This window comes from Hippoglossus hippoglossus, chromosome 16, assembly GCF_009819705.1.
Source record: "Hippoglossus hippoglossus isolate fHipHip1 chromosome 16, fHipHip1.pri, whole genome shotgun sequence".
Taxonomy (NCBI): domain Eukaryota; kingdom Metazoa; phylum Chordata; class Actinopteri; order Pleuronectiformes; family Pleuronectidae; genus Hippoglossus; species Hippoglossus hippoglossus.
Window position 1 is genome coordinate 460663 of NC_047166.1, and position 23878 is coordinate 484540.

General features: G+C 46.5%; 4 protein-coding genes and 1 long non-coding RNA gene across 12 annotated transcripts in view; 2 read left to right on the plus strand and 3 right to left on the minus strand.

Moving 5' to 3' along the window:
* arhgef2 (rho/rac guanine nucleotide exchange factor (GEF) 2) overlaps positions 1–10303 on the plus strand; it is a 17286-nt gene extending 6983 nt beyond the window's left edge. Inside the window, exons 3-22 of one of the 2 annotated variants that reach the window (XM_034610737.1) lie at positions 17–84; positions 310–373; positions 481–613; positions 1476–1579; positions 1991–2134; positions 2313–2563; positions 2774–2899; positions 3306–3423; positions 3926–4174; positions 4258–4334; positions 5312–5484; positions 5785–5852; positions 6574–6813; positions 6894–6971; positions 7203–7258; positions 7377–7418; positions 8177–8227; positions 8339–8638; positions 8716–8869; positions 9001–10303. In XM_034610737.1, the coding sequence (XP_034466628.1) occupies positions 17–84; positions 310–373; positions 481–613; positions 1476–1579; positions 1991–2134; positions 2313–2563; positions 2774–2899; positions 3306–3423; positions 3926–4174; positions 4258–4334; positions 5312–5484; positions 5785–5852; positions 6574–6813; positions 6894–6971; positions 7203–7258; positions 7377–7418; positions 8177–8227; positions 8339–8638; positions 8716–8869; positions 9001–9050 (2546 nt within the window). In that variant the 3' untranslated portion in view covers positions 9051–10303. Of the gene's footprint in view, positions 1–16; positions 85–309; positions 374–480; positions 614–1475; positions 1580–1990; positions 2135–2312; positions 2564–2773; positions 2900–3305; positions 3424–3925; positions 4175–4257; positions 4335–5311; positions 5485–5784; positions 5853–6573; positions 6814–6893; positions 6972–7202; positions 7259–7376; positions 7436–7478; positions 7501–8176; positions 8228–8338; positions 8639–8715; positions 8870–9000 lie in introns of those variants that run through there. The other variant, XM_034610738.1, reaches the window with a different exon arrangement.
* On the minus strand, positions 4262–5242 carry LOC117776642. Its single transcript, XR_004616468.1, has 3 exons — positions 4996–5242; positions 4816–4845; positions 4262–4355 (listed from the first exon to the last, which is right to left on the minus strand). It is a non-coding gene; the product is annotated as an uncharacterized LOC117776642 (long non-coding RNA).
* Positions 10304–10763: 460 nt separating the features above from the next.
* On the plus strand, positions 10764–23378 carry LOC117776636 (tropomyosin alpha-3 chain-like). 7 transcript variants are annotated; one of them, XM_034610759.1, is made up of 18 exons: positions 10764–11085; positions 12393–12542; positions 13634–13767; positions 13854–13971; positions 14126–14196; positions 14337–14412; positions 14946–15008; positions 15098–15167; positions 18507–18571; positions 18880–19097; positions 19977–20034; positions 20165–20251; positions 20346–20493; positions 22008–22107; positions 22188–22260; positions 22335–22481; positions 22756–22818; positions 23026–23378. In XM_034610759.1, exons 2-18 carry the CDS (start codon positions 12405–12407, stop codon positions 23083–23085), a joined length of 1689 nt encoding a protein of 562 aa, XP_034466650.1. In that variant the 5' UTR covers positions 10764–11085; positions 12393–12404; the 3' UTR covers positions 23086–23378. The 7 variants fall into 7 exon arrangements, with proteins under 7 accessions (XP_034466650.1, XP_034466644.1, XP_034466647.1 ...); XM_034610753.1 differs by lacking the exons at positions 18507–18571; positions 18880–19097; positions 19977–20034; ... (5 more) ...; positions 22756–22818; positions 23026–23378 and adding an exon at positions 15310–16273; XM_034610756.1 differs by lacking the exons at positions 18507–18571; positions 18880–19097; positions 19977–20034; ... (5 more) ...; positions 22756–22818; positions 23026–23378 and adding an exon at positions 15310–16273 and having other exon boundaries at positions 10769–10947; positions 12396–12542.
* Positions 10807–23878, minus strand: part of tg (thyroglobulin) — a 49688-nt gene continuing 36616 nt past the window's right edge. Inside the window, exon 43 of the mRNA XM_034610727.1 lies at positions 10807–10876. Within this exon, the coding sequence (XP_034466618.1) occupies positions 10822–10876 (55 nt within the window). The 3' untranslated portion in view covers positions 10807–10821. The remainder of the gene's footprint in view (positions 10877–23878) is intronic.
* Positions 16638–18214, minus strand: pmvk (phosphomevalonate kinase). Its single transcript, XM_034610763.1, has 7 exons — positions 17950–18214; positions 17560–17623; positions 17314–17466; positions 17089–17218; positions 16814–16992; positions 16750–16780; positions 16638–16694 (listed from the first exon to the last, which is right to left on the minus strand). Exons 1-5 carry the CDS (start codon positions 18042–18044, stop codon positions 16832–16834), a joined length of 603 nt encoding a protein of 200 aa, XP_034466654.1. The 5' UTR covers positions 18045–18214; the 3' UTR covers positions 16638–16694; positions 16750–16780; positions 16814–16831.

The following is a 23878-nucleotide window of genomic DNA, read 5'->3' on the forward strand; positions in this document are numbered from 1 at the left end:
CCTGTCTGTCTCTCAGCCTGCAATGTCACCATTCACAACCGCTGCAGAGACAGTTTGGCCAACTGTGCCAAGATGAAACAGAAGGTGAGACCTGTCTGATCACCTGTCTGTCTGTCTATCTGTCTGTCTTCTCTGATGACCTGTCTGTCTGCACTGATCACCTGTCTGTCTGTCTGTCTTCTCTGATGACCTGTCTGTCTTCTCTGATGACCTGTCTGTCTGCACTGATCACCTGTCTGTCTGTCTATCTGTCTGTCTTCTCTGATGACCTGTCTGCCTTCTTCGGGCACCTGTCTGTCTCTCTCACAGCAACAGAAGCTGTCGATGGTCAGGAACAGTTCAGCTCTGCAGAGCGTCGCCCTCCGGACCAAAAGTGAGTCTACCTGTCTGTCTGTCAGCCTGTCAGTCTGACACAGTGGCAGACCAGTTGCATCATGGGAAAGAAGAACAAGCTTTATTTCTTCTTCTCTTCATCTTCAGCTCCCATGATGAAGGAGCGTCCGAGCTCGGCCATCTATCCGTCCGACAGTCTTCGTCAGTCGCTGCTCGGCTCCAGACGAGTTCGCTCTGGACTCTCACTCGCTAAGAGCGTCTCCACCAATAACATCGCAGGGTGAGACTGAACAAACACATCTGATCGCTATGGCAACAGTCCAGAACTATTTACTACTCATCAGCTGAAAATAAACACATTTTATTATTTTATCTTTTGTCATTTTATTTAGAAATTTGGTTTTTTTATACCTTTTTTATTCATGATTCTTTTATTGTAATAGTTTTATCAAGAGGCTTCCTGTGAAACAACAAATAATAATCTCACCTCTGTCTCTCTGACCTGTCTCTCTGACCTGTCTCTCTCTGACCTGTCTCTCTGACCTGTCTCTCTGACCTGTCTCTCTCTCACCTGTCTGTCTCTCTCACCTGTCTGTCTCTCTGACCTGTCTCTCTCTGACCTGTCTCTCTGACCTGTCTCTCTGACCTGTCTCTCTCTGACCTGTCTGTCTCTCTCACCTGTCTCTCTCTCTGACCTGTCTGTCTCTCTAACCTGTCTCTCTCTCACCTGTCTGTCTCTCTCACCTCTCTCTCTGACCTGCCTGTCTCACCTCTCTCTCTCTCACCTGTCTCTCTCACCTCTCTCTCTCTCACCTGTCTGTCTCTCTCACCTGTCTCTCTCTCTCACCTCTCTCTCTCTCACCTGTGTGTCTCTCTGACCTGTCTGTCTCTCACCTCTCTCTCTCTCACCTGTGTGTCTCTCTAACCTGTCTCTCTCTCACCTGTCTGTCTCTCTCACCTCTCTCTCTGACCTGCCTGTCTCACCTCTCTCTCTCTCACCTGTCTGTCTCTCTCACCTCTCTCTCTGACCTGTCTGTCTCTCTCACCTCTCTCTCTCTCACCTGTCTGTCTCTCTCACCTGTCTCTCTCTCTCACCTCTCTCTCTCTCACCTGTGTGTCTCTCTGACCTGTCTGTCTCTCAGCGGTCTGGAGGAATCTACAGGTCTCAGGAAGATTCTCTCTCAGTCGACCGAGTCTTTAAACTTCAGGAGCAGAACTTTGTCGATGGAGTCGCTTACTGACGAAGGTCAGTCAACCACAGTTATTGATCACGTGTATCAATCATCTGTCAATCACTGCTACTGATCACATGTCCCTCTGGGAAGCCTGCAGCTGATTGGCTCGTATAGAGTGACTATAGTGACTTCTATATAGAAAAACTATATAGTGAGCTCATCAGGAAAAGAAAAAAACGCTTATGGACAATATTCATTGTCATGGGTAATGACGTCATTGTCGCAGGATAACGTTGGACTCGTATTTACATTTATACGACGGGTCGGCCGCCCTCACTCCTCTCGTCTCTCTGTCGCGAGCACAATGCATGACAGGAGATATTGCTCAGTTAGTGACCATCGGTTGGACTCTATTTATCATGATGCATTGTGGGAAACACAGTGGGACCTCTGTGTGTTTGTTATATGTGTATTGTTTGCAGGTGAATGGTGGTGGAGCCCCCTGCTGGAGGAGCTGCAGGTTGAGGGCAGCTGTATCCAGGCCGACAGTTGGAGTCGCGCTGTCGAACCAAAGTTCCTGCAGACGCTTCACAAAGACCTCATCAAACAGCAGGACGTCATCTACGGTACCAACATATATTTATATATATATATATATATATGTATATGTGTGTATATATTTGTCTGTGTTTTAGCGTTTTCAATGTCATCAGGACGGAGTGACTGTTGTCATGGAGATTCCTCTGTGTGTCTGTTACCATGACGATGGCATCAGGATTAACCAGATTATGGTCTGCCTCTCAGAGCTAATCCAGACGGAGTTTCACCACGTGCGGACGTTGCGGATCATGGAGGGCGTGTACCGGCGGGGGATGCAGGAAGAGGTGATGCTGGAGGCCGGTGTGGTTCACACCATCTTCCCCTGTCTGGACCAGATGCTGGAGCTCCACTCCAACTTCCTGTCCGAGCTCCTGACCAGGAGGAAGGAGGGACTGGTGGAGGGCAGCTCCAGCAACTTCACTGTCCGCAGCATCGGAGACCTGCTGCTCAGACAGGTATGACATCACAGGTGACTGAGGGTCAGAGGTCGTCAGATTCAACGATTCCTGTTTTTAAAATGTGTACATTCTATGATGTAATTGTGTGTGTGTGTGTGTGTGTGTGTGTGTGTGTGTGTGTGTGTGTGTGTGTGTGTGTGTGTGTGTGTGTGTGTGTGTGTGTGTGTGTGTGTGTGTGTGTGTGTGTGTGTGTGTGTGTGTGTGCAGTTTTCAGGTGCATGTGCAGACGACATGAAGAAACTTTACTCCGAGTTCTGCAGTCGACACCCGAAAGCTGTGAAACTCTACAAAGAAGTTTTTGCCCGAGACCGAAGACTGCAGCAGTTGGTCAGGGTGAGGATAAGACCTGGACCTGGATCTGGTCCTGGACTGAATCACTGGGAACAGGTTTAGACAGGAACCTGGTTCTACTGAATTTGATCTGGTGGTTTTACAGATTTTAATGAGACTCTTTCTTCCTGTTTAGACTGAACCAGATCTGGTGTCAGTCCTGAATCAAAGAGTCTTTACCAGTCTGGTTTAGTTGAGTCTTTTTGAGTCTTGGACCTGTGTTAACTGTATTTAGTTTTGTTTCCCTGAATTAAGCTTGAATGAACTAATTTGGACTCAGGTTCACTTTGACCCCCTTTGAACCTGCTGCTGAAATGATCCTGTTTCAGTCTCCAGGGTTTGCACCTATTTTACCTTTGGGTTTAAACTGGTTTAAAGTGGTTTATCTCTTTTGCTCCAAAATGCTCAGCGTGTCTGTCGTGGTCCTCTGCTGCGTCGTCATGGCGTCCAGGAGTGCATCCTGCTGGTGACACAACGAATCACCAAGTACCCCGTCCTCATCCAGCGAATCCTCGACAACACTAAAGGTAGGTGACATGTGGCGTCTCGTGAGAACCTGGTGCAACAATAAACCGCACTCATCACTTTATAAGAAGGGTCAGAGCAGAGTGCTGAGGGGACTGCAGGGGGCGCTCCTGAGCACCTACTGTGAGTCCGCTGGCAGCAGCATCTGCTGACTTAAAGAGACGGGACGGACTGGGACCCCGCCCTCGACCCAGTGGAGGTGATGGTCCAGAGGGGAACCAGTGCTGCCCCCTGCAGGACATCCCAGCAGCTGAAGGAGACGTATCACAGCTCGTTCCTTCCTGCAGCTCGAGCTCACACACAACTCAACTCAATGAACTGTGGATAAGTCCATAAGTCTTCTGTTCACACTGTATATAAATATTATTATTATTACCTTATCTTATCCTATCTCACCTTATCCAGTCTTATCTTATCTTAACTCTGACCTCTACTAACGGCTGAAAACCTCTACTAGCCTTTGACCTCTGACCTCTGATGTCACCATGTCTCTGTGACCTCTAGGCAGTGAGGAGGAGGTGCAGGCTTTGAGCAAGGCACTGCAGCTCCTGAAAGGTCTTATCAGCTCGGTGGATCAGGAGGTTCTGGAGCTGGACCGAACCAGGAGGCTGCAGGAGATCCAGGCCCGTCTGGACCGGAGGGCTCAGGCCGAGGTCCACGGAGGAGGAGTGTTCAGAGGAGGAGAGCTACTGAGGAGGAGGCTCCTTCATGAGGGGTCTCTCCTCTGGAAGGTCCAGGGCTCCAGAATGAAAGGTAGTATCGCCAGTTTACCTGTTCAACGCTATAACTGTGGGTGGAGCTTACATCTGCTCACCAGCCCTTGTGTTTTTGTCCAGATGTGCAGGTGCTGCTGATGTCAGACATCCTGGTTTTCCTTCAGGACAAAGATCAGAAATTCACCTTTGCATCACTGGTGAGTCACACCTGGTCACACCTGGTTCTCCCTGATCACACCTGGTCCTACCTGGTCACACCTGGTTCTCCCTGATCACACCTGGTCCTACCTGGTCCTACCTGATCACACCTGGTCCTACCTGGTCACACCTGGTTCTCCCTGATCACACCTGGTTCTCCCTGATCACACCTGGTCCTACCTGGTCACACCTGGTCCTACCTGGTCACACCTGGTTCTCCCTGATCACACCTGGTCCTACCTGGTCACACCTGGTTCTCCCTGATCACACCTGGTCATACCTGGTTCTCCCTGATCACACCTGGTCATACCTGGTTCTCCCTGATCACACCTGGTCCTACCTGGTCACACCTGGTTCTCCCTGATCACACCTGGTCATACCTGGTTCTCCCTGATCACACCTGGTCATACCTGGTTCTCCCTGATCACACCTGGTCCTACCTGGTCACACCTGGTCCTACCTGGTCACACCTGGTCACACCTGGTCCTACCTGGTCACACCTGGTTCTCCCTGGTCCTCCCTGATCACACATGGTCACACATGGTCACACATGGTCACACCTGGTTATCCCTGTTCACACCTGGTCCTACCTGTTCACACCTGGTCCTACCTGTTCACACCTGGTCCTACCTGTTCACACCTGGTTCTCCCTTGTCATACCTGGTCACACATGGTCACACCTGTACGACCTCATGTCCCTGCTCCTCCATCGGCAAAAATTATTATAAAACCGTGCACGCACACACCTGAATGTTCCCTTTAGACGTCCACTTGGAAACATGGATCAGCCTCATGCCCCGCCCTCTACACGCCCACAGAGGTCCCCCCCCTCTGAGCCTGGAAAAACCACAGAGTCTCTGAGGGGTCTAACAAGACCAGATACCCTCAACCACTTCAACCACTTGAACCCCCTGAACCCCCTGAACCACAGTCTCACCTGTCTGTCTTACCTGTTTGTCTGACCTGTCTGTCTCAGGATAAGTCTCCAGTTGTGTCTCTGACTAACCTGATTGTCAGAGACATAGCCAGTCAGGAGCGAGGGATGTACCTGATCAGTGACTCCACCCCTCCAGCGATGTATGAACTGCACGCTTCCTCCAAAGAGGGCCGCCGCACCTGGATGATGTGGATCCAGCAGGCTGCTCTCAGGTCAGTACTGCATTCAGTAGGTCAGTACTGTAACACTGTAGTACTGCTCTCAGGTCAGTACTGCATTCAGTAGGTCAGTACTGTAACACTGTAGTACTGCTCTCAGGTCAGTACTGCATTCAGTAGGTCAGTACTGTAACACTGTAGTACTGCTCTCAGGTCAGTACTGCATTCAGTAGGTCAGTACTGTAACACTGTAGTACTGCTCTCAGGTCAGTACTGCATTCAGTAGGTCAGTACTGTAACACTGTAGTACTGCTCTCAGGTCAGTACTTCACTGAATCATGTTTTTTTTTTCAGTTGTCCGTCCAGAGATGAGTTTCCTCTCATTGAGACTGAAGACAAAGCTTTACTGAGGAGAATCAGAGGTACTGCACCTCCTCCCCCTACTGCACCTCCTCCCCCTACTGCACCTCCTCCTCCTACGGCACCTCCTTCTACTGCACCTCCTCCTCCTTCACCTCCTCCCCCTACTGCACCTCCTCCCCCTACTGCACCTCCTCCCCTTACGGCACCTCCTCCTACTGCACATCTTCCTCCTACTGCACCTCCTCCTCCTACTGCACCTCCTCCTCCTACTGCACCTCTTCCTCCTACTGCACCTCCTCCCCCTACTGCACCTCCTCCTCCTACTGCACCTCCTCCCCCTACTGCACCTCCTCCCCCTACTGCACCTCCTCCTCCTACTGCACCTCCTCCCCCTACTGCACCTCCTCCCCCTACTGCACCTCTTCCCCCTACTGCACCTCCTCCCCTTACGGCACCTCCTCCTACTGCACCTCCTCCCCTTACGGCACCTCCTCCTACTGTACCTCCTCCCCCTACTGCACCTCCTCCCCCTACTGCACCTCCTCCTCCTACTGCACCTCCTCCCCTTACGGCACCTCCTCCTACTGCACCTCCTCCCCTTACGGCACCTCCTCCTCCTACTGCACCTCCTCCCCCTACTGCACCTCCTCCTCCTACTGCACCTCCTCCCCCTACTGCACCTCCTCCTCCTACTGCACCTCCTCCTCCTACTGCACCTCTGCTCTGTCTCACAAAACAAGGGATCATTGTGTTTTTTTCCTCCTCCTCTCCTTTTCTCAGCTGATATCCAGCAGAAGGACAGGGAGGTGCTGGAGCTACTGCAGGAGCGTGTCACTCTATTTTCTGACCTGGTGGAGGCGACAGGAAGAGGAGGAGCAGAAGAAGAAGAAGGAGGTTTGGAGGTGAGCACCTCCTCAACCAAGACCTCCTCCAGCTCGTTGTTCTGCAGGAACCTCTTCAGGGCCGACACTCCTCACGCTCCTCAGGCCGAGCTGCTCCTCGTGGCCACCATCGCTGAAGGTGCCGCTCTGTTTGCTTTGATGTCTTTTGAATTAGTTTGATTTGACGACGTGGGAATCGAACCTGTTTCTTGTTTTCAGTGGACAAACTGGCGAAGTTGCTGTTCGACTCCAACACGCAGAGATCGACTGTAACCAACGGCAACCGGAGACTTCACAGTAAATGAAATTTATAACCTGCTGTTTGAAATGAATCACTGTACAAAAACAATAATTAACAATAATAATAATTGTATTTGAGCAGTTGATGACAAAGATCTTCATCATCACCTGAATCATAACATCATCAGATTTAAATACCAAAGCTTTGTGACAGTTCAAATTGTCTGTGAATACTGGTGCTGCCATCTAGTGTTTGAGTGATGACACTGCCTTTCACCTGTGTCTCAGACGGGGACTCTGGTTCTCTGAACGGCTCGTTTGACCTGAACGAGACCTCGTCACAGGTAAACAAACATGTGGATTCTCCTTCGGATTCTAACCAGTCTGTTGCCATAGTAACGGTACCATGTGATTTAGTATACATTTTGAACAGGAAGTTTATTTTCTGTTTTTGTCTCTCAGGACAGAAACGGGAACCAGCTGCAGGAACAAACCGTAAACAAGGTAAAACTCATCACTCCTGGATCATGTGACACAGAAATCCATGTGGCCGTTGTTTGTCCTTGTTTAATAAAGAATAATAAGTACATTAAACTCTTAAAGATGGTTAAAGTTCTGTTGGCAAATACAAAGTTACAGTTCTTCTGCAATGCTAAAACACTAAACCCCATTCAAAACTGTCAACTGGCAAAACCTTATCCAATCAATCACACAGTCGACAAAACTTTACACACAGTTCATCTGGTTGGACACAAATCTGAATCACACATTCAGCAAAACTCTCAACACGTTTATCAGAGTGATGCACTTTGACCCAGACTGACACACACAGGTTAAACACAACTAACAGTCTGTTGTCATCGGTAACACACAACCAGTAAAGACTGAGCTCATGTGACTTTAGGAGAAAACAACACTAAACATCATATTTGTGAAGGTCTGCGGAGGCTTTGTTCCGAGAGGTCAGAGGTCCGAGCTTCCTGTTGATGAGATGTTTTCACTGTGGTCAAAGAAGATGCTTCATCAACAACCAGAGTTTCCTCATGTTTGTTCCATCGTCTCCCTTCAGAAACCAAGTAGAATAAAATGACTGAAACCTTGATACTCAGGAAAATCTCCTGCCGTGATCCGGCTGTGAGCCGGCTGTGTTCTGGCTTCAATCTGGCTGTGATGCGGTTTTGTGGGAAATAAGTGTGTACATAAATGAACTAACATTAGTTAGTTAACATAACAAGTTTATAACAGCTGACTCGTCTTCACAGGAAGCCCGTCAGCGATTGGTCAACCTGAGCCTCCAGCTTCACGCCCTGCAGGTGAGTTATCTTTATGCTTATTGTTGTTGTTATTGAACATTGATCATTTACATGTCAGTTACTCATGTAATGATGATGTAATAGTTAATTGCTCACTGACTCCACCCCCAGGCTGCTGTGATTTGTCAAGACTCAATCCTGGAGCTGTCAGTCAGAGCAGGTCCCGCCCCCTCCACCCAAGGCTCCACCTCTGGTCCTGGTTCTGGTCCCATCCTCCGTCGTTCTATTTCGCGTGACACAGGATTGGACGCCAGTGGGGAGTCAATGTTGCTACGGCAACAGGTAGACCGCCTGCAGCAGGAAGTGACACGCCTCCGTCTGAGGGAGGAGGAGCCTGAGAAGGAGAAGGTGGAACGAGCCAGCAGGAGGAGGGGCAATGGAGAAATCAGTGCTGTGATCAAGGAGGAAGCGGTAGGTTAAACTGAGAATCTGATAATCTGACGTAAATGAAGCTAAACTAAGCTAATCTCAGGTGCCTCTGTCAACAGGTGAGCAAGAGGCGTGGCAGCAGGGAACTGGAGCCCCGCCCAATTGTCCCATTGGCCAGTCCGAATCTAGTTGATCAAATAGATGGCTGCAAGGAGAGAAAGGAGGAGAAGGAGGAGGAAATGATGATCTCCCCTCGCTCTGACAGCCCAAGAGGTCGGTATCTGATCTACAGGACGAATTGATCAGTGTTTTGTTTGTTAAATTAATATATTAGCTATCGTTTATTATTATCAGTGCGCTGTATGGTTGGTTCCCATGGTGACCTTTGACCTCTGACCTCTCAGACCTGCAGGATATTCCCGAGGAGAGCGAGTGTGGAGCAGAGCCAAGTTAAGGACCTGACCTCTGACCTCAGGAACTCTGCTGATGTCGCTATGATGTCACCAGCTGATAATGACATAATTTCCTGTTTCAAAGACGCTGTTGTTTTTTTCCTGAATGTTCATGAAGGAAAATCATGTGACCTGTTTACATCATCACGTGAGCTGGAGCCCCTCCCACATATGCTCCAGTGGAGGTTATGAAAGAAGGCGGGGCCACACCGATCCATTGAGTCTTTACATTTCTGTCCTGAATCTTCAGAGGGTTAAATCCTGCTGCTGCCAATTTATGAGTCTTTGAGTCTGAGTCTCTGAGTCTGAGTCTCTGAATCTGAGTCAGAAGCTGTTTATTATATGACTGAAGCTGTTAGCATGTTAGCATGTTAGCCTGGATTTGTCACTTGTATAGAACCTTTACAGATTCGGTCTTTCTGATTGGTCGGTTGGACGAACCAATCCGTTTATTTAATGCTGTTATTGATCATGTTTGTTTGTAGAAACGTTAGAGTCAGAACCAGATCAACTACAAACTTATTGGATTGTGTCGCCACGGACACTGTTGCCATGACACTGTCCTGGCTCTGAGTTTGTTCGATGTTGGATGATATGATGATTCAGTGTTTTAAAAGGAACACTGATGAAGATAATGATGATGAAGCTGAAGTTTGAAGTTAAAATCTTGATGAAGAACAAGATGAAGTTGAATCAGTCACATGATGCAAAAAAATGACTGATCAGTTATAAAACTGATCAAACGTGAATCTCCTTGATATTTATCGAACAGATTCATCATCTTTTAACTGTAAAAAACATTTCAGGTGTGTTTTTATCATGCGATCTACCTGCAGGTGGCGCTGCTGTTTATCATTTTCTAACTTGACTCATTCACGAGTTTAACAGAAGAGAAAAAAACTGAACTTTATCAGTTTGATGATTTTCCAAAAAGAAAAACCTGTTTTTATTTTTCTAACAGTTTCTGTTCTTCAGAACGTTACATGTGTGATGATGCTGTAATATTGATGATTATTATGAATATTGATTTAATATTGAGGCTGAGATGTTGGGCAGCAGTTTGAAACTCAGACTGAGCTCATTAAATTTGTAGCAAATTCCTCAAATGCAGCCGCTTCTTATTTTCATGTTTAACGTCTGTAAAGTGACGTTTGTGTAAAAAGATTTGATGATAAAAATGTAAATGTTTTCTGTAACATTATTATTTTCATGCTCTGACTCTGTGTGTTCTTTATAAATCTAATCAGCTGGAAAACGTCTGTCGTTTTATTTCTGGATATTAAATCATAAAAGGCTTAATCTTTAAGTTGGATGTTTATTTATTCAACTGTCTACTTACTCTATTCTGCTCCATAGTTATTCTATCAAAACAATTGATCTGTTTTTAAACTGTGTTTATGATCGTTCATGAATTATTGATTATCATCAGTGATGCGACGCATCTAAATGAATGTATTGATGTTTATTAGAACTGTGAGAGATGAAGGTTTAAACATTAAACACGTGGGTCCTTATCATAGTGTGTGGTTGTAGTTGTCATGGTTACAGGGTTTTATATGTTTCTATTTTAATCAAAGTAGAAATCGAATCTATTCGTGATTAAATTCATGAAGTTAAACTTCGGATTTCACTCGAAACTACTTTTATTTTCAAAACCTGCGTGTCTACGTCACATCCTGTAGAGGGAATTTAACCCGGAAGAGGGGTAAGTTGGGAGTTGGCTGGACCAGGAAACAGTGTAGACCAGCACCAGGACCAGGACCAGCACCAGCACTAAGAGCAGGAGCAGGAGCAGGACCAAGAGCAGGAGCAGGAGCAGGAGCAGGAGCAGGACCAGGACCAGGACACGCAGACGGGGAGGCCAGACTCTGTGAGCCGGTTCGGTTTATAAAACTTAAAGTGAGACAGCAGCTTTGCACCGTTAGCCACTTTCAGCCGCTAGCCTGCTGCTACCAGCTAACCTGCTGCTAACAGCTAACCTGCTGCTAACCGGTCAGTGACGGGCTCAGGTGTGGTTTCTTCAGGGGACTCGAACAGGTGACAAACACCACACAGCTCACATGGTCCCTGCTCGCTCTGCACTCTGCTAACATGCTAACAGGCTAACAGGGCGTTGGTCCGCGTTTAGCAGCAGTAGCTAACGTGCTAACTGCTGATCAACAACATGCCACCAAATAATCAATAATCATCGATCACTTTATTTAACTCAAACAATATCATCACTTTTCTCTACACGATGAGTCATCATCCCCCAGTCGATCGATTATTGATGACGTCAGTAGAAGCTGATTGTTAAATAAACCTCTAGTGTTTAATTTCATTTCATTTCGACTGTCGGACTCGATCCTCTGACGTCATCTGTCGGTGGCTGCAGTACAGACCGACTTCACTTGATCTTTTGTTGCAGATGAAACAGATGTTTTTTCAAATCCTCGTGCACAAACAACGAAGTGAACCTAGAACTTAAAACCACAGTTTAAACTCACAGACTAACAGTTAGGAGATCAACCATTCAGAAATGAACCTAGGTCTTTTTTCTGCTTAAGTTATCACCACATTAGAAATGTTCGGTAATAATAAGGCACACGTGAATAACATCAAAGAGTGTGTATATATATATATTTTCTCTCGTCAACTTCCGGCGAACTGATGAACTGTTGTTCAGTTCCTCTCTGCACAGTTTCCAGTTCCCTTTTTAAATTGTGCATGATTGCACAATTTTGATGGAATCTCACATAAGATGGCTGACCCCGTGCAGTCCACTTCACAGTGCACTACTGGGGGATCGAACCGCACCCACAGGCTCACTGCAGCTGGCTCGCTCACGCCATGTTTTAGGGTCACGTCACAATTTCTAACCAGCATGCATCACGGTAAGTCAGCGCTGCTCAGAACTGCTTAAGGTCGAACGCACCTGTTGTCACATAAGATCCTCTACGTTTCAAATAAAGTTCAAATTTCATGTGAACTGGACTCGGAGTAAAATAACCAGCAGCTGATTTTATTGATTAACGTGATGTCATCAAACAAAAGAAAACGTACGAGAATTTCACTCGTTTTCAACACGATGCAGAAAATTGAACCGATGCTAAAAATCGTTTCAGTTCATTTTTCTTTATTAAAGACTAATCAATAACTAAAGTTATTTCACTTCACTGAACAAAAACCTTAAAATGCGAAAGCCTCAGATGTTTGGTCTCAATATAACTAAAATGATTACTACAGCAACCGAGGATCAACACACAAATATATCACACATATAAAATGTATGAATCCAGTGTAGTTGTGATTAGATGTTGGAACCAATGATGCGTGAAGATAAAGGGCGTCTGTTATTTGTGCAGTAGAAGAAGAAGATGAGCGGAGGAGGAGTGAACAGCATCGATGCAGTGAAGAAGAAGATCAAGGTTCTGCAGGATCAGGCAGAGGATGCCGAGGAGAGGGCGGAGCGACTGCAGAAGGAGGTGGAGAAGGAGAAGAGGAGCAGAGAGGAGGTACACACACCTGTACAGGTGGAGCGGGGGTTCTGTCAGGTTCTCAGTGGTTCCGCTGGTGTTGCTCAGTGGCTCCTTTTTGACCGAGGTGGACCTGGGGCTAGGGCTGGTTTGGGGTTATGAAGAACCAAGTTAGCTTTTCCACGTGCCAGAGCCGCCTTAGAGCCACGACATTACGGAGGAGTGACTACGTCACTTCCTGTCTCTGTCTGCTGCACCCGGGTGCTCCACCTCTCACCTGAATATTGAGGAGGATTTGAGTCTGTTTTTCTATGAGGGGCAGTTTGGGTTTCAGTATCCCAAGGACACTTCGGCATGCAGACGGGCAAGACTGGGATCGAACCACCGACCTTCTGGTTGGAGGACGACCTCTCTAAGTCAGCAAGGCTCCAAGATTTGTTGTGTCTTATATAAAAGATGGCGGCAGGCAGGGGGGGGGCCTGTAACAGCAGGAGAACTGTTGGTAATCTCTGGCCATAGCGAACTGTCACCATATTGGGGGACAGTGGGTGAAGTTTTGTCCCGACTGTGACATCTTAATGCAAGTCGTCATTTTTATTGAGCATATATATTTAATGTTAATATAATATTACTATAGTTTGTATATCAGTAATAGTTGAACATTTACAACACATTTTAACTATACAGTGATAATACGGATGACCCTGATCATTTTGTTCACTACAATCGTGAATGTTCACACTGTTCCATCTCTACTTGAGAGCCAGTTAGCTTGTCTATGCTCTCGATCCTTAGAGCCACGTCACTACGTCACTGTGTGTCTACGTCTCTGGATGAATATATCATCTGTCGGTGGTTTGCTGAGTCCATTGTGGTTGTGGTTTTTTTTGGGGGGGGGGTTAAAGGGGTATTCAATTCCTTGCTGGTTCCTTGGTCGTTCCTCAGTGGGCTTGTGTGTTTGTGCATCAGGTTTGTTCAGATGCCACAAATATCTGAACAAAGAATGTTGTGAATGTTAGAGGAGATGAGTCTGTACTAAGGTAACATGCAGCCTTTGATAACACACTGACAGACACACAGGGTTGATGGGTCAGCTGACTGTGGCTGTGTCCCTGTGGTGTGACTTGCAGGCGGAGGCGGAGGTGACAGCTCTGGGTCGTCGTCTGCAGCTGAGTGAGGAGAATCTGGACCGAGCTCAGGAGAGACTCTCCACTGCCCTCCATAAACTGGACGAGGTGGAGAAGGTTGCCGACGAGAGCGAGAGGTCTGAGGCGCACAACACGCCCGCACCACACACCCGCACCACACGCCTCCTATAACACCATCTGTCTCCGCCCGTCTGTCTCTCAGAGGTATGAAGGTGATCGAGAACAGAGCTCTGAAGGACGAGGAGAAGATGGAGCATCTGGAGGTTCAGCTCAGAGAAGCCAAACAGATTGCTGAGGAGGCCGACCGCAAATATGAAGAGGTCAGAGATTGTCTGTAACCTTGTCATCTGTCTGTACCCTTGTTGTCTGTGTCTGTACCCTCATCGTCTGTGTCTGTACCCTTGTTGTCTGTGGCCTAATTGTGATCGTGTGTCTCTATCCTCATGGTCTGTGTCTGTAATGTTTGATTGACAGGTGGCTCGTAAACATCTGATGTTGGAAGGAGAGCTGGAACGAGCTGAAGACAGAGCGGAGCGGGCTGAGAGGTTTACAACAGATTATATATATATATATATATATATACACATATATATATATATATATATATATATATATATATGTATATATATATATATATATGTATTTATTAATAACACGTCTGTCTGTCTCTCCACTCGTCTGTCAGTAATGTTCGGAGGCTGGAGGAGCAGTTGAGGAGTTTTGACCAATCACTGAAGAGCCTGCAGGCAACTGAGGACAAGGTATCTCCCACCTGCTGTCAATCAAACCAGAGGAACTCCTCCCCCTGACCTCCAGTCACCTTTAGATGTTGCCTCAGCACCTCCTCCTGCACAATTACGCACACATAACATAACCTGCTTATTATCTACGTCCCTTAGTTTTAATTATGCAATAAGACTCACGAGTCAACCAGCTGAACTGGAGCGTAATGTTGCTCTGTAACAATCGGGTGTTTGCCACTGACCTCCATGTGACTGAAGTTGATCTGCAGTAAGAACACTTAACAGATTCACCACTTTAATGTTTGTCTCACTCATATTTCACTCAGACAGGATTAAAGTTGTCATGACAACAGTCTTACCCTTTGATAAGGAGTTGTCAACAGAAAGCGCAGTCGGCCGTGTTAGTCATCACACGTGATGCCACAGCAGCATCTTGTGGAGGGACTTGGTGTTGCAGTAATGGACGAGTCTGGACGGACTGGAGACGAACTGTTGACTCTGACTCTCTCTCTCTCTCTCTCTTTCTTTCTCTCTCTCTCTCACACACACAGTATTCTCAGAAAGAGGACCGGTATGAAGAGGAGATCAAGAACTTGAGTGGAAAACTCAAAGAGGTCAGAAAGAAATATTATGAATATTCACAAATATTTCAATCCATCCCAAAGTTACTAAAGCTCTGTCTGTCAACTGCTCCTTTGTTCAGGCCGAGAGCAGAGCGGAGTGTGCCGAGCGGTCAGTGGCCAAACTGGAGAAAGCCATTGATGACCTGGAAGGTAAGACTGAAAACAGAAGGGTGTGGTCTGTTAGTCCCAAAGCACTGAATCGTGCAGTTTCATGGACCAGACCTGGACTTTGTGATTTGACAGGAAACCGTGAGTATCTGGTTCCTATTTGACCGTTTGATTCTGTTTTCAGATACTTTGACTTCAGCCAGAAACGCCAACATGGAGCTTCAGGCGACTCTGAATCAGACTATGGAGGAACTCAACTCCTGCTGAACCTCCCCCTCCTCCCCTCCTCCCTCTGATTGACATCAGGGAACTCAGTGGCCAAAATGTTCCTATAGCTCCTTATACTAGCGCCTCCTGCTGCTGACCCTTTGTTACTCCTTCAGCTCCCCCTGGTGGATGTTGAGGAGTTAGGGTCAAACTCTGTGGCCAAAACATTCCTCCCCCTATGCCCCTGTCCTCACCCTTTACCTCTGTCTGCTGGCTGCTTTGTGGATGTCAGGAAACGTTTGTCCCTCTCCCCTTCTTCTTATGTTCCTCCTCTTCTGGTGGGGGTGAGGGAGGTTGTCTCCTCCTCCTCCTCTCCTCCTCTTTGTGATTCCTTCTCTGAATCTTAAGTCACATTTGAAGTGTCTGGCCCTGCTCCTCAACCCTCCCTTTCCTCCCTTTTCCTCCCCCACTGAGGGGAGAGGCCAGACCAAGAGCTGCTGATGTTTTTGTCACTAAGGGAGTTTAACAGTGACTTACAACCATTCCCTTGTTAACAACTAATTAACTCACAAGAAACTAATTGTTTGTCCGAATGTTTTTTGTTACTCTGATTAGTTTTCTTATAATAATAATAACACAATAACTAATTAATGATTGATTAGAGCTAGCTTCCTGTTAGCTAATGATATTTTGATTTTGTTTATGGGTGAATGGTTTAAGGCAGCCAATCACAGTGCGGCATTCCACTGCCAAATGTGGTTTACCAGGGGCCAATCAGAGACGCACTAAGCTTTTGTCTACAGGTGACCTTTGACCTGATCATGAATAAAGTCCAGAAACGTTTGAACCTGGAATCCGGTGCCGTCACTGTTTTACTCATTGTAATAAATCATGTCCAGATTTTATAAATTAAAACATTGTCACTGGTATTTAGATCCAAACTGAGACTCTGTGTTTTATTTTTAGTTTAAATGTTAAAGCTTTAGAACATTTGATTACATTGTCATAATAGTTTATTATAATTATCTAACTCATAATTTATATTTCATTATAATGATAGTCATAATAATAATAAAGGTCATATTCAGCATCAGGTTCTTTCATCAGTTAAATAAACTACAGGAAAAGTGGTTCACTTAAGAATTTCACTGTTTTTACTTTAAACATTAAATTTCTGCATTAAAACAATGGAATAAAAAATGAAAAGACTTTTCTTTGAAAACATTTTATTTATCACATTTTGTTGGTTCGATTCCTCACATTCACACACTGATGACACTGTGTGAACCAGCTGACAGTCGGTGAACTGACAGTTCTTCCATCAAACTACACGGCCGAGCAGGTTCACATCATAAAAACTGTCACGTGACCACGACTCCGTCACGTGACCACGACTCCGTCACGTGACCACGACTCCGTCACGTGACCGCGCTCGTCTCTGGAAACCTCGAGTAAACTGAGACCGCTCGTCAGAAGCAGCTGCTCGGATCTGATCAATGTTATTGATTAGTAGTGATTGGTGACGAAGCGGCTTCCTCAGCCAGCCTCAGGATTGGCTGCAGCTGCTCATCTAATGAGGGGGCGTCAGCCTCATTGCTGATTATCCAATCAAATTCAACGCCACTGTCCAACCCACACTCTGACTCTGCATCATCAACATCTGAAGGAAAGACAGGTGGAGAGACAGACGGGTAACTAATCAGTCCAAATCACCCCCCCCCCCCCACACACACACAGACAGACAGACATGTCTCACCTGCAGTGAAGCTCCACCCCCTCTTTTTCCTGGTTTCCTCTGAACTTTGAACTCTGACACTTCGAGTTTGTTGAGGAAACTCTGACAGGAACCACTGAAGGTCTGACAGGCGCCGCGCATCACTCACCACCTGACCAATCAGAACAGAGCATCACTCACCACCCGTCCAATCAGAGAAGCTTTTGAGGGCACTGGTCATTTTGAGTTGCTTGGATACACAAGTACCCAGACTGGTTGACATGCTCCTCTGGTTGCTAGGCGACAGAAGAATCCAGGGTCATGCCGTCGTCGAGTTTCTCCCCAGCAAATCATATCGGCCCGAAACTGCTCCTTATAAAGACCAGGGCCCAGCAGCTGGTCCAGGTCCAGTCCGTGCTCCTGCAGGACATCAGCATCATGCTGTCAGAGTTAGTGTGTGTGTGTGTGTGTGTGTGTGTGTGTGAGTGTGTGTGTGTGTGAGTGTGTTCTCACCTGAGCATACTGTTGTTTGAGAGGTCCGGACAGACGCAGGACGCAGCAAATGTCCGACTCTAAACTGCAGACACCCAAACAGAGCGAGGTGTTATGGTGTGAACTCGAACGTGCATGTAGAGACCAGAGCTCATTACACAGCGACCACCGTCATCACGTGATGACTCCATGGGACCTGAGGTCTGTTCTATCTCTCCTGAACCAGACCTGGTCCTGAACCAGACCTCTTAAATAGAATGGAAGAGACCGGGATCGAACCGCCAACCTTGTGATTACACGTCAGTGAAAGTCTCTTCCTAGTTATCGATCACTAATCAATCAATCAATCAATCAATCAATCAATCAATCAATCATTGCTCAACGTTAATAAAACAAACCGGAAGTACTAACCGTCCCTTTATCAGGTCCGTCACATAATCTTTTCCGGACTTCCGTTTCCCGCTGAAGACCAGAACCAGTTTGGGTTCGAAGACTCGTTCCTCCATCTGTCGCCAATGATCACTGTTCGATTCCCGCCGCTGTTCGATCAGCTGGTGGTGATCAGCAGCGCGTGCTGTCGGACCACACCAGACCGGTACCGTAACTGTCCAAGAAAACAGGAACCTTTCAAAATAAAAGTCCCATCTGGCTTATTGCGACACTCGCTGGGCAAATAATCGATAACAAAAATTGATCAACTATCGATGACGTCACGTGTGAAGTCTGTTTGTGGAGAGCAATGAGAAAATAAAGGTGTCTTTTTTCTACAGGGGGGATTATTAGATGTTTTACGGTATCACGTGATCTACGTCACATTCTGGACTGAACCACTGTTGCTCAGTGGCGGGAGGCGGACATTTCTCAGTAACAGCGCCATCATGCGCTGAAAGATTGTTAACAACCTTTTATCTTCCCCCCCACCCCGGCCTCCATGTTGGTAGGGTCCAGGTCAGAGGTCATCAGCTCAGACAAAATGGCGGCGCTTGTCAGTAGAGCAAGTTTGTTGAGATCGAAGAAACTTTCACTTCACAAGGTGAGAAACAAAAACATCTGAAACAGTCGATCATCGATCGATGCGTCTGATCGATCATTTCACACGATGATCAGTGATCGATCAATTCAAGTTAACAAGAAAAGAGAGTTCAGCTGTGTGTGTGTGTGTGTGTGTGTGTGTGTGTGTGTGTGTGTGTGTGTGTGTGTGTGTGTGTGTGTGTGTGTGTGTGTGTGTGTGTGTGTGTGTGTGTGTGTGTGTGTGTGTTGACAGCAGGTGATTGATTGATTTCTTAATTCCTCTGATTCTCATGGAACTGTATAAGTTCAGTTCTACTCTGTCTGTTCCAGGTATGGTTCCACCACTCGGCGGTTCTCCAGTCCGGTTCTCAGTCCGGTTCTCAGTCCGGTTCTCAGTCGGGGTTCTTCCCTCCAGCCGAAGGCGTCATGTTGCCGACAGGAAGCTTCAGCAACAGAGTGGCATTCATCACAGGAGGCGGGACAGGACTCGGCCGTGCAATGACCACCACGCTGTCCCAGCTGGGAGCTCAGTGCGTCATCGCCAGCAGGTCAGAGGTCGCTGACAGAGCAACTAGTTACCTAGTTACCTCAGGGCTCCAGACTAACTCTTCAGTGAGGTGCACCCACAAGGTGTCACTGCCCCTTTAGCACAGCAATAATACACAGATTGGACCTTTTCTGGACAGTTCCCATATCTAGTGATAGTTTGTTAACTGGGGCTGTTTGATTCGTCTGGATTCAGTTCAGGATATTTCACTTTGCCTGTGATAAATATTATTATTGCCATTATTGTGAAACTATTTTAAACCACTGATATAATGATGATATTATAGAATATATCTTGCAAGTTCACCCTTTTAAAGAGCAATGAACTTAATTCTGACATTTGAATTCAAATTCAAAATATTAAAATATCCAAAATAAATAAAACATAAACCACAGACAACCAAAACAATGAATAAAATGGACTTTCTGCTTCTGTTAACAAAATCGCTTTTGAATAAATATTAAACATTTGGCTCAGAATGTTTCCAGCTCAGTAAACAGGCTGGTTATGATTTAGAGGAACTTTAACTTTGTGTGTGTTTGTCTCATAAACTCTGGAGTGAGTTCAGGTTCTAATAACTTGTGATGAGGGTGGAGCTCAGTGAGTGTGGGCGGGGCCTGTGTGTGTGTGAGGAGATGAGGAAGTGACACCAGATCAATGTCTGATGCACTTCACAGATCATTGGCTGCTCTCTGACCCTGTCACCTGTTTAACCTATGATGAGTCAGCTGAGGTCACCAGGACGTCTGACATATCAAAGTGTTTCACGACGACCAGCAGAATGTTTCACCTTCAGTTTTTATCGCAAAGAACAAACCATTATGGTTTTATTTACATTGCTATGAATTGTTAAAATCCTGACGTCACGTTTGTTGTTCAGGAAGTTGGATGTTCTGCAGCAGACGGCCGACGAGATCAGCAGCCAGACTGGAAACAAGGTGACCAACCAGAACCTGACACAGAATCAGAACCTTGAGTGGTCTGAACTGGTCTGAACTGGTCTGAACTGGTTTGAACTGAACTTGTCTAATCTGGTCCGAACCCCCCCCCCCCCCCCCCCCCCCCCAGGTCCACGTGGTTCAGTGTGATGTCAGAGATCCTCAGGCCGTCTCTCGTTGTGTCGACCAGATGGAGAGTCTGACAGGACTTCCTGATGTAACACACACACACACACACACACACACACACACACACACGTTACTGTGATGTCATGAACTCTGACCTAACCTCTGTGCCCTGATTGGTTCAGGTGATCATCAACAATGCAGCAGGAAACTTTGTGTGTCCATCAGAGCGTCTCTCACCCAACGGCTGGAAGAGCATCACAGACATCGTCCTGAATGGGACGGCATATGTGACTCTGGAGATAGGAAAGAGACTGATCCAGAGTCAGAAAGGTCAGAGACTGATCCAGAGTTAGAAAGGTCAGAGACTGATCCAGAGTCAGAAAGGTCAGAGACTGATCCAGAGTTAGACTGATCCAGAGTTAGAAAGGTCAGAGACTGATCCAGAGTCAGAAAGGTCAGAGACTGATCCAGAGTCAGAAAGATTAAAGATTGATCCAGAGTCAGAAAGAGGTCAGAGGCTGATCCAGAGTCAGAAAGAGGTCAGACGCTGATCCAGAGTCAGAAAGAGGTCAGAGGCTGATTCAGAGTCAGAAAGGTCAGAGACTGATCCAGAGTCAGAAAGAGGTTAGAGGCTGATCCAGAGTCAGAAAGAGGTCAGAGGCTGATTCAGAGTTAGACTGATCCAGAGTCAGAAAGGTCAGAGACTGATCCAGAGTTAGACTGATCCAGAGTCAGAAAGGTCAGAGTCTGATCCAGAGTCAGAAAGATTAAAGATTGATCCAGAGTCAGAAAGAGGTTAGAGGCTGATCCAGAGTCAGAACGATTAAAGATTTATCCAGAGTCAGAAAGAGGTTAGAGGCTGATCCAGAGTCAGAACGATTAAAGATGTATCCAGAGTCAGAAAGAGGTCAGAGACTGATCCAGAGTCAGAAAGAGGTCAGAGTCTGATCCAGAGTCAGAAAGAGGTTAGAGGCTGATCCAGAGTCAGAAAGAGGTCAGAGGCTGATTCAGAGTCAGAAAGTTCAGAGACTGATCCAGAGTCAGAAAGAGGTCAGAGTCTGATCCAGAGTCAGAAAGAGGTCAGAGGCTGATCCAGAGTCAGAAAGAGGTCAGAGGCTGATTCAGAGTCAGAAAGTTCAGAGACTGATCCAGAGTCAGAAAGGTCAGAGTCTGATCCAGAGTCAGAAAGATTAAAGATTGATCCAGAGTCAGAAAGAGGTCAGAGACTGATCCAGAGTCAGAAAGAGGTCAGAGACTGATCCAGAGTCAGAAAGAGGTCAGAGGCTGACCCAGAGTCAGAAAGAGGTCAGAGGCTGACCCAGAGTCAGAAAGAGGTCAGAGGCTGATCCAGAGTCAGAACGATTAAAGATTGATCCAGAGTCAGAAAGAGGTCAGAGACTGATCCAGAGTCAGAAAGAGGTCAGAGGCTGATCCAGAGTCAGAAAGGTCAGAGACTGATCCAGAGTCAGAAAGAGGTCAGAGGCTGACCCAGAGTCAGAAAGAGGTCAGAGGCTGACCCAGAGTCAGAAAGGTCAGAGGCTGACCCAGAGTCAGAAAGAGGTCAGAGGCTGATCCAGAGTCAGAACGATTAAAGATTGATCCAGAGTCAGAAAGAGGTCAGAGACTGATCCAGAGTCAGAAAGAGGTCAGAGGCTGATCCAGAGTCAGAAAGAGGTCAGAGGCTGATCCAGAGTCAGAAAGAGGTCAGAGGCTGATCCAGAGTCAGAAAGAGGTCAGAGGCTGATCCAGAGTCAGAAAGAGGTCAGAGGCTGATCCAGAGTCAGAAAGGTTATCGACTGAGCTAGAGTGAGAAAAGTTGAACCTTTGTATTTCTTGTTGTTCAGGTGCTTCTTTCCTGGCCATCACCACAATCTATGCTGAGTCTGGTTCTGGGTTTGTGGTCCCGAGTGCGTCTGCGAAGGCCGGAGTCGAGGCACTCTTCAAGTCAGTCTGACCTTCTACCTCTACACAGCTCTAACAGGAAGAGGGGGTGTTGAACCTTAATGATCGTGTGTGTGTGTCAGGTCTCTAGCTGCAGAGTGGGGGCGCTATGGCCACAGGTTTAACATCATCCAGCCTGGACCAATCAGAACCAAGGTACTTATAAGTTTGATGTTTTTGTTTCCAGGTTTGTGTTGTTTTGTAGCCTCTGAATTAGTTGTTGTGTTCAGGGGGCGTTCAGTCGTTTGGATCCAACAGGAGCGTTTGAGAAGGCAATGATAGGTCGGATCCCGACAGGTCGCCTCGGAAAACCAGCAGAGATCGCAAACCTGGCAGCATACATGAGCAGCGACTATGCGACCTGGATGTCTGGAGCTGTGAGTTTATACTGGTTTAGATCACCCTTTTCAAAATCTTAAACCAGAATTTAAACTGCTTAGACTGGTTGCAGATCAGCATTTAGATTAGTTTTAGTTCAAGGTTTAGATTGGTATGAGGTTCAGATTCAGACTGGTTTTAAATCTAGATTTAGGTTAAGATTCAGACTGGTTTCTGTCGGGGTTTGACTCAGAGACCAGAGCTCAGACTCATCGTAGACCAGTCCGTTTGAGTCTGGTCCAACATCTGGATGTAGTTGATGTTTGTGTTCAGGTGATCCGGTTCGATGGAGGAGAGTACGTGTCGATGGCCGGAGAGTTTAACGAACTTCGCAGGGTGAGTTCCCCTGACCCTGTAACCGTCTGATCCATGTCTCGCATTGTTTAAACAGAACATTAGACGAACGCCATCCTGACAGACGAGTGACGTTTGAAATAAAATGACCTGAGTTAAATTAACATTTACTTGTTTTTCTGGTTAATGTCGTCATGTTTTTCAACTTTAACGTGTTTTTAAAGTTGACCTGTTTTCTGTTTATTTCAGGTGACTCCAGATCAGTGGACAATGATGGAGAAAATGATTCGAGGAACTAAAGGATCATAGTATCCACTCTGACCACTGCCTTGTTACTATGGAGACGGTGGGACTGTCTCTGACGCCTTCATGGCGATGAACTGATCAGCTGACTCTCTGATGTCATGTGACTTTCTGCACATGCTCAGTTTTCAAACAGTGAATTTCAAACATCACATTATTTTCTCTTCACTGTGATGGTGAGTGAAGTGAGGAGGTTAGTTATGGTTGGATTAGTTAGTTACAGATGAGGGTTAGCAATGAAGTTTCCTCCTTTACATGTTCAACTGAGAATTTAACACAATAAAATTCAATAGAAACTTTTATTTATAACACGTCTCTGATTTATTTCAACTGCATGTTTTTATCGTACAACTATAACCGGGCTAGGGTTGAAGTGTCACCACCGAGACGTGCGTTTGTATAGACTTCTCCGTAGAGATGTGTCTTTATGGACATGTGTCTCCACAGAGTCTCTGTCCTCCGATGTTTTAGTTTCCCGTCTGCAGGAGAAACTCCCCTGGACATCGACATCACTGTGTCTCTGACCCCGACCCTGGGTGACCCCGACCCGTTAGCTCGTCACTCCGGCTGTTAGCCTGTTAGCTCGGCTTCACCTGAGCTAACAGGCTAATCCTCGTCCCTGAACACGACCCGAGTCTGTGGAGAAGTTTTCACTCACATATCGGATGATTATAATTATAATAAAGGACTTCTTATCTTATTAATATGGTTTGTTGTTCGGCTGTATTTGAGGTGTTAGCAGTGATTAGCAGATATTGGTGTCTCTGTACCTGGCTTGTTAGCTTAGCTCCGCTAACCA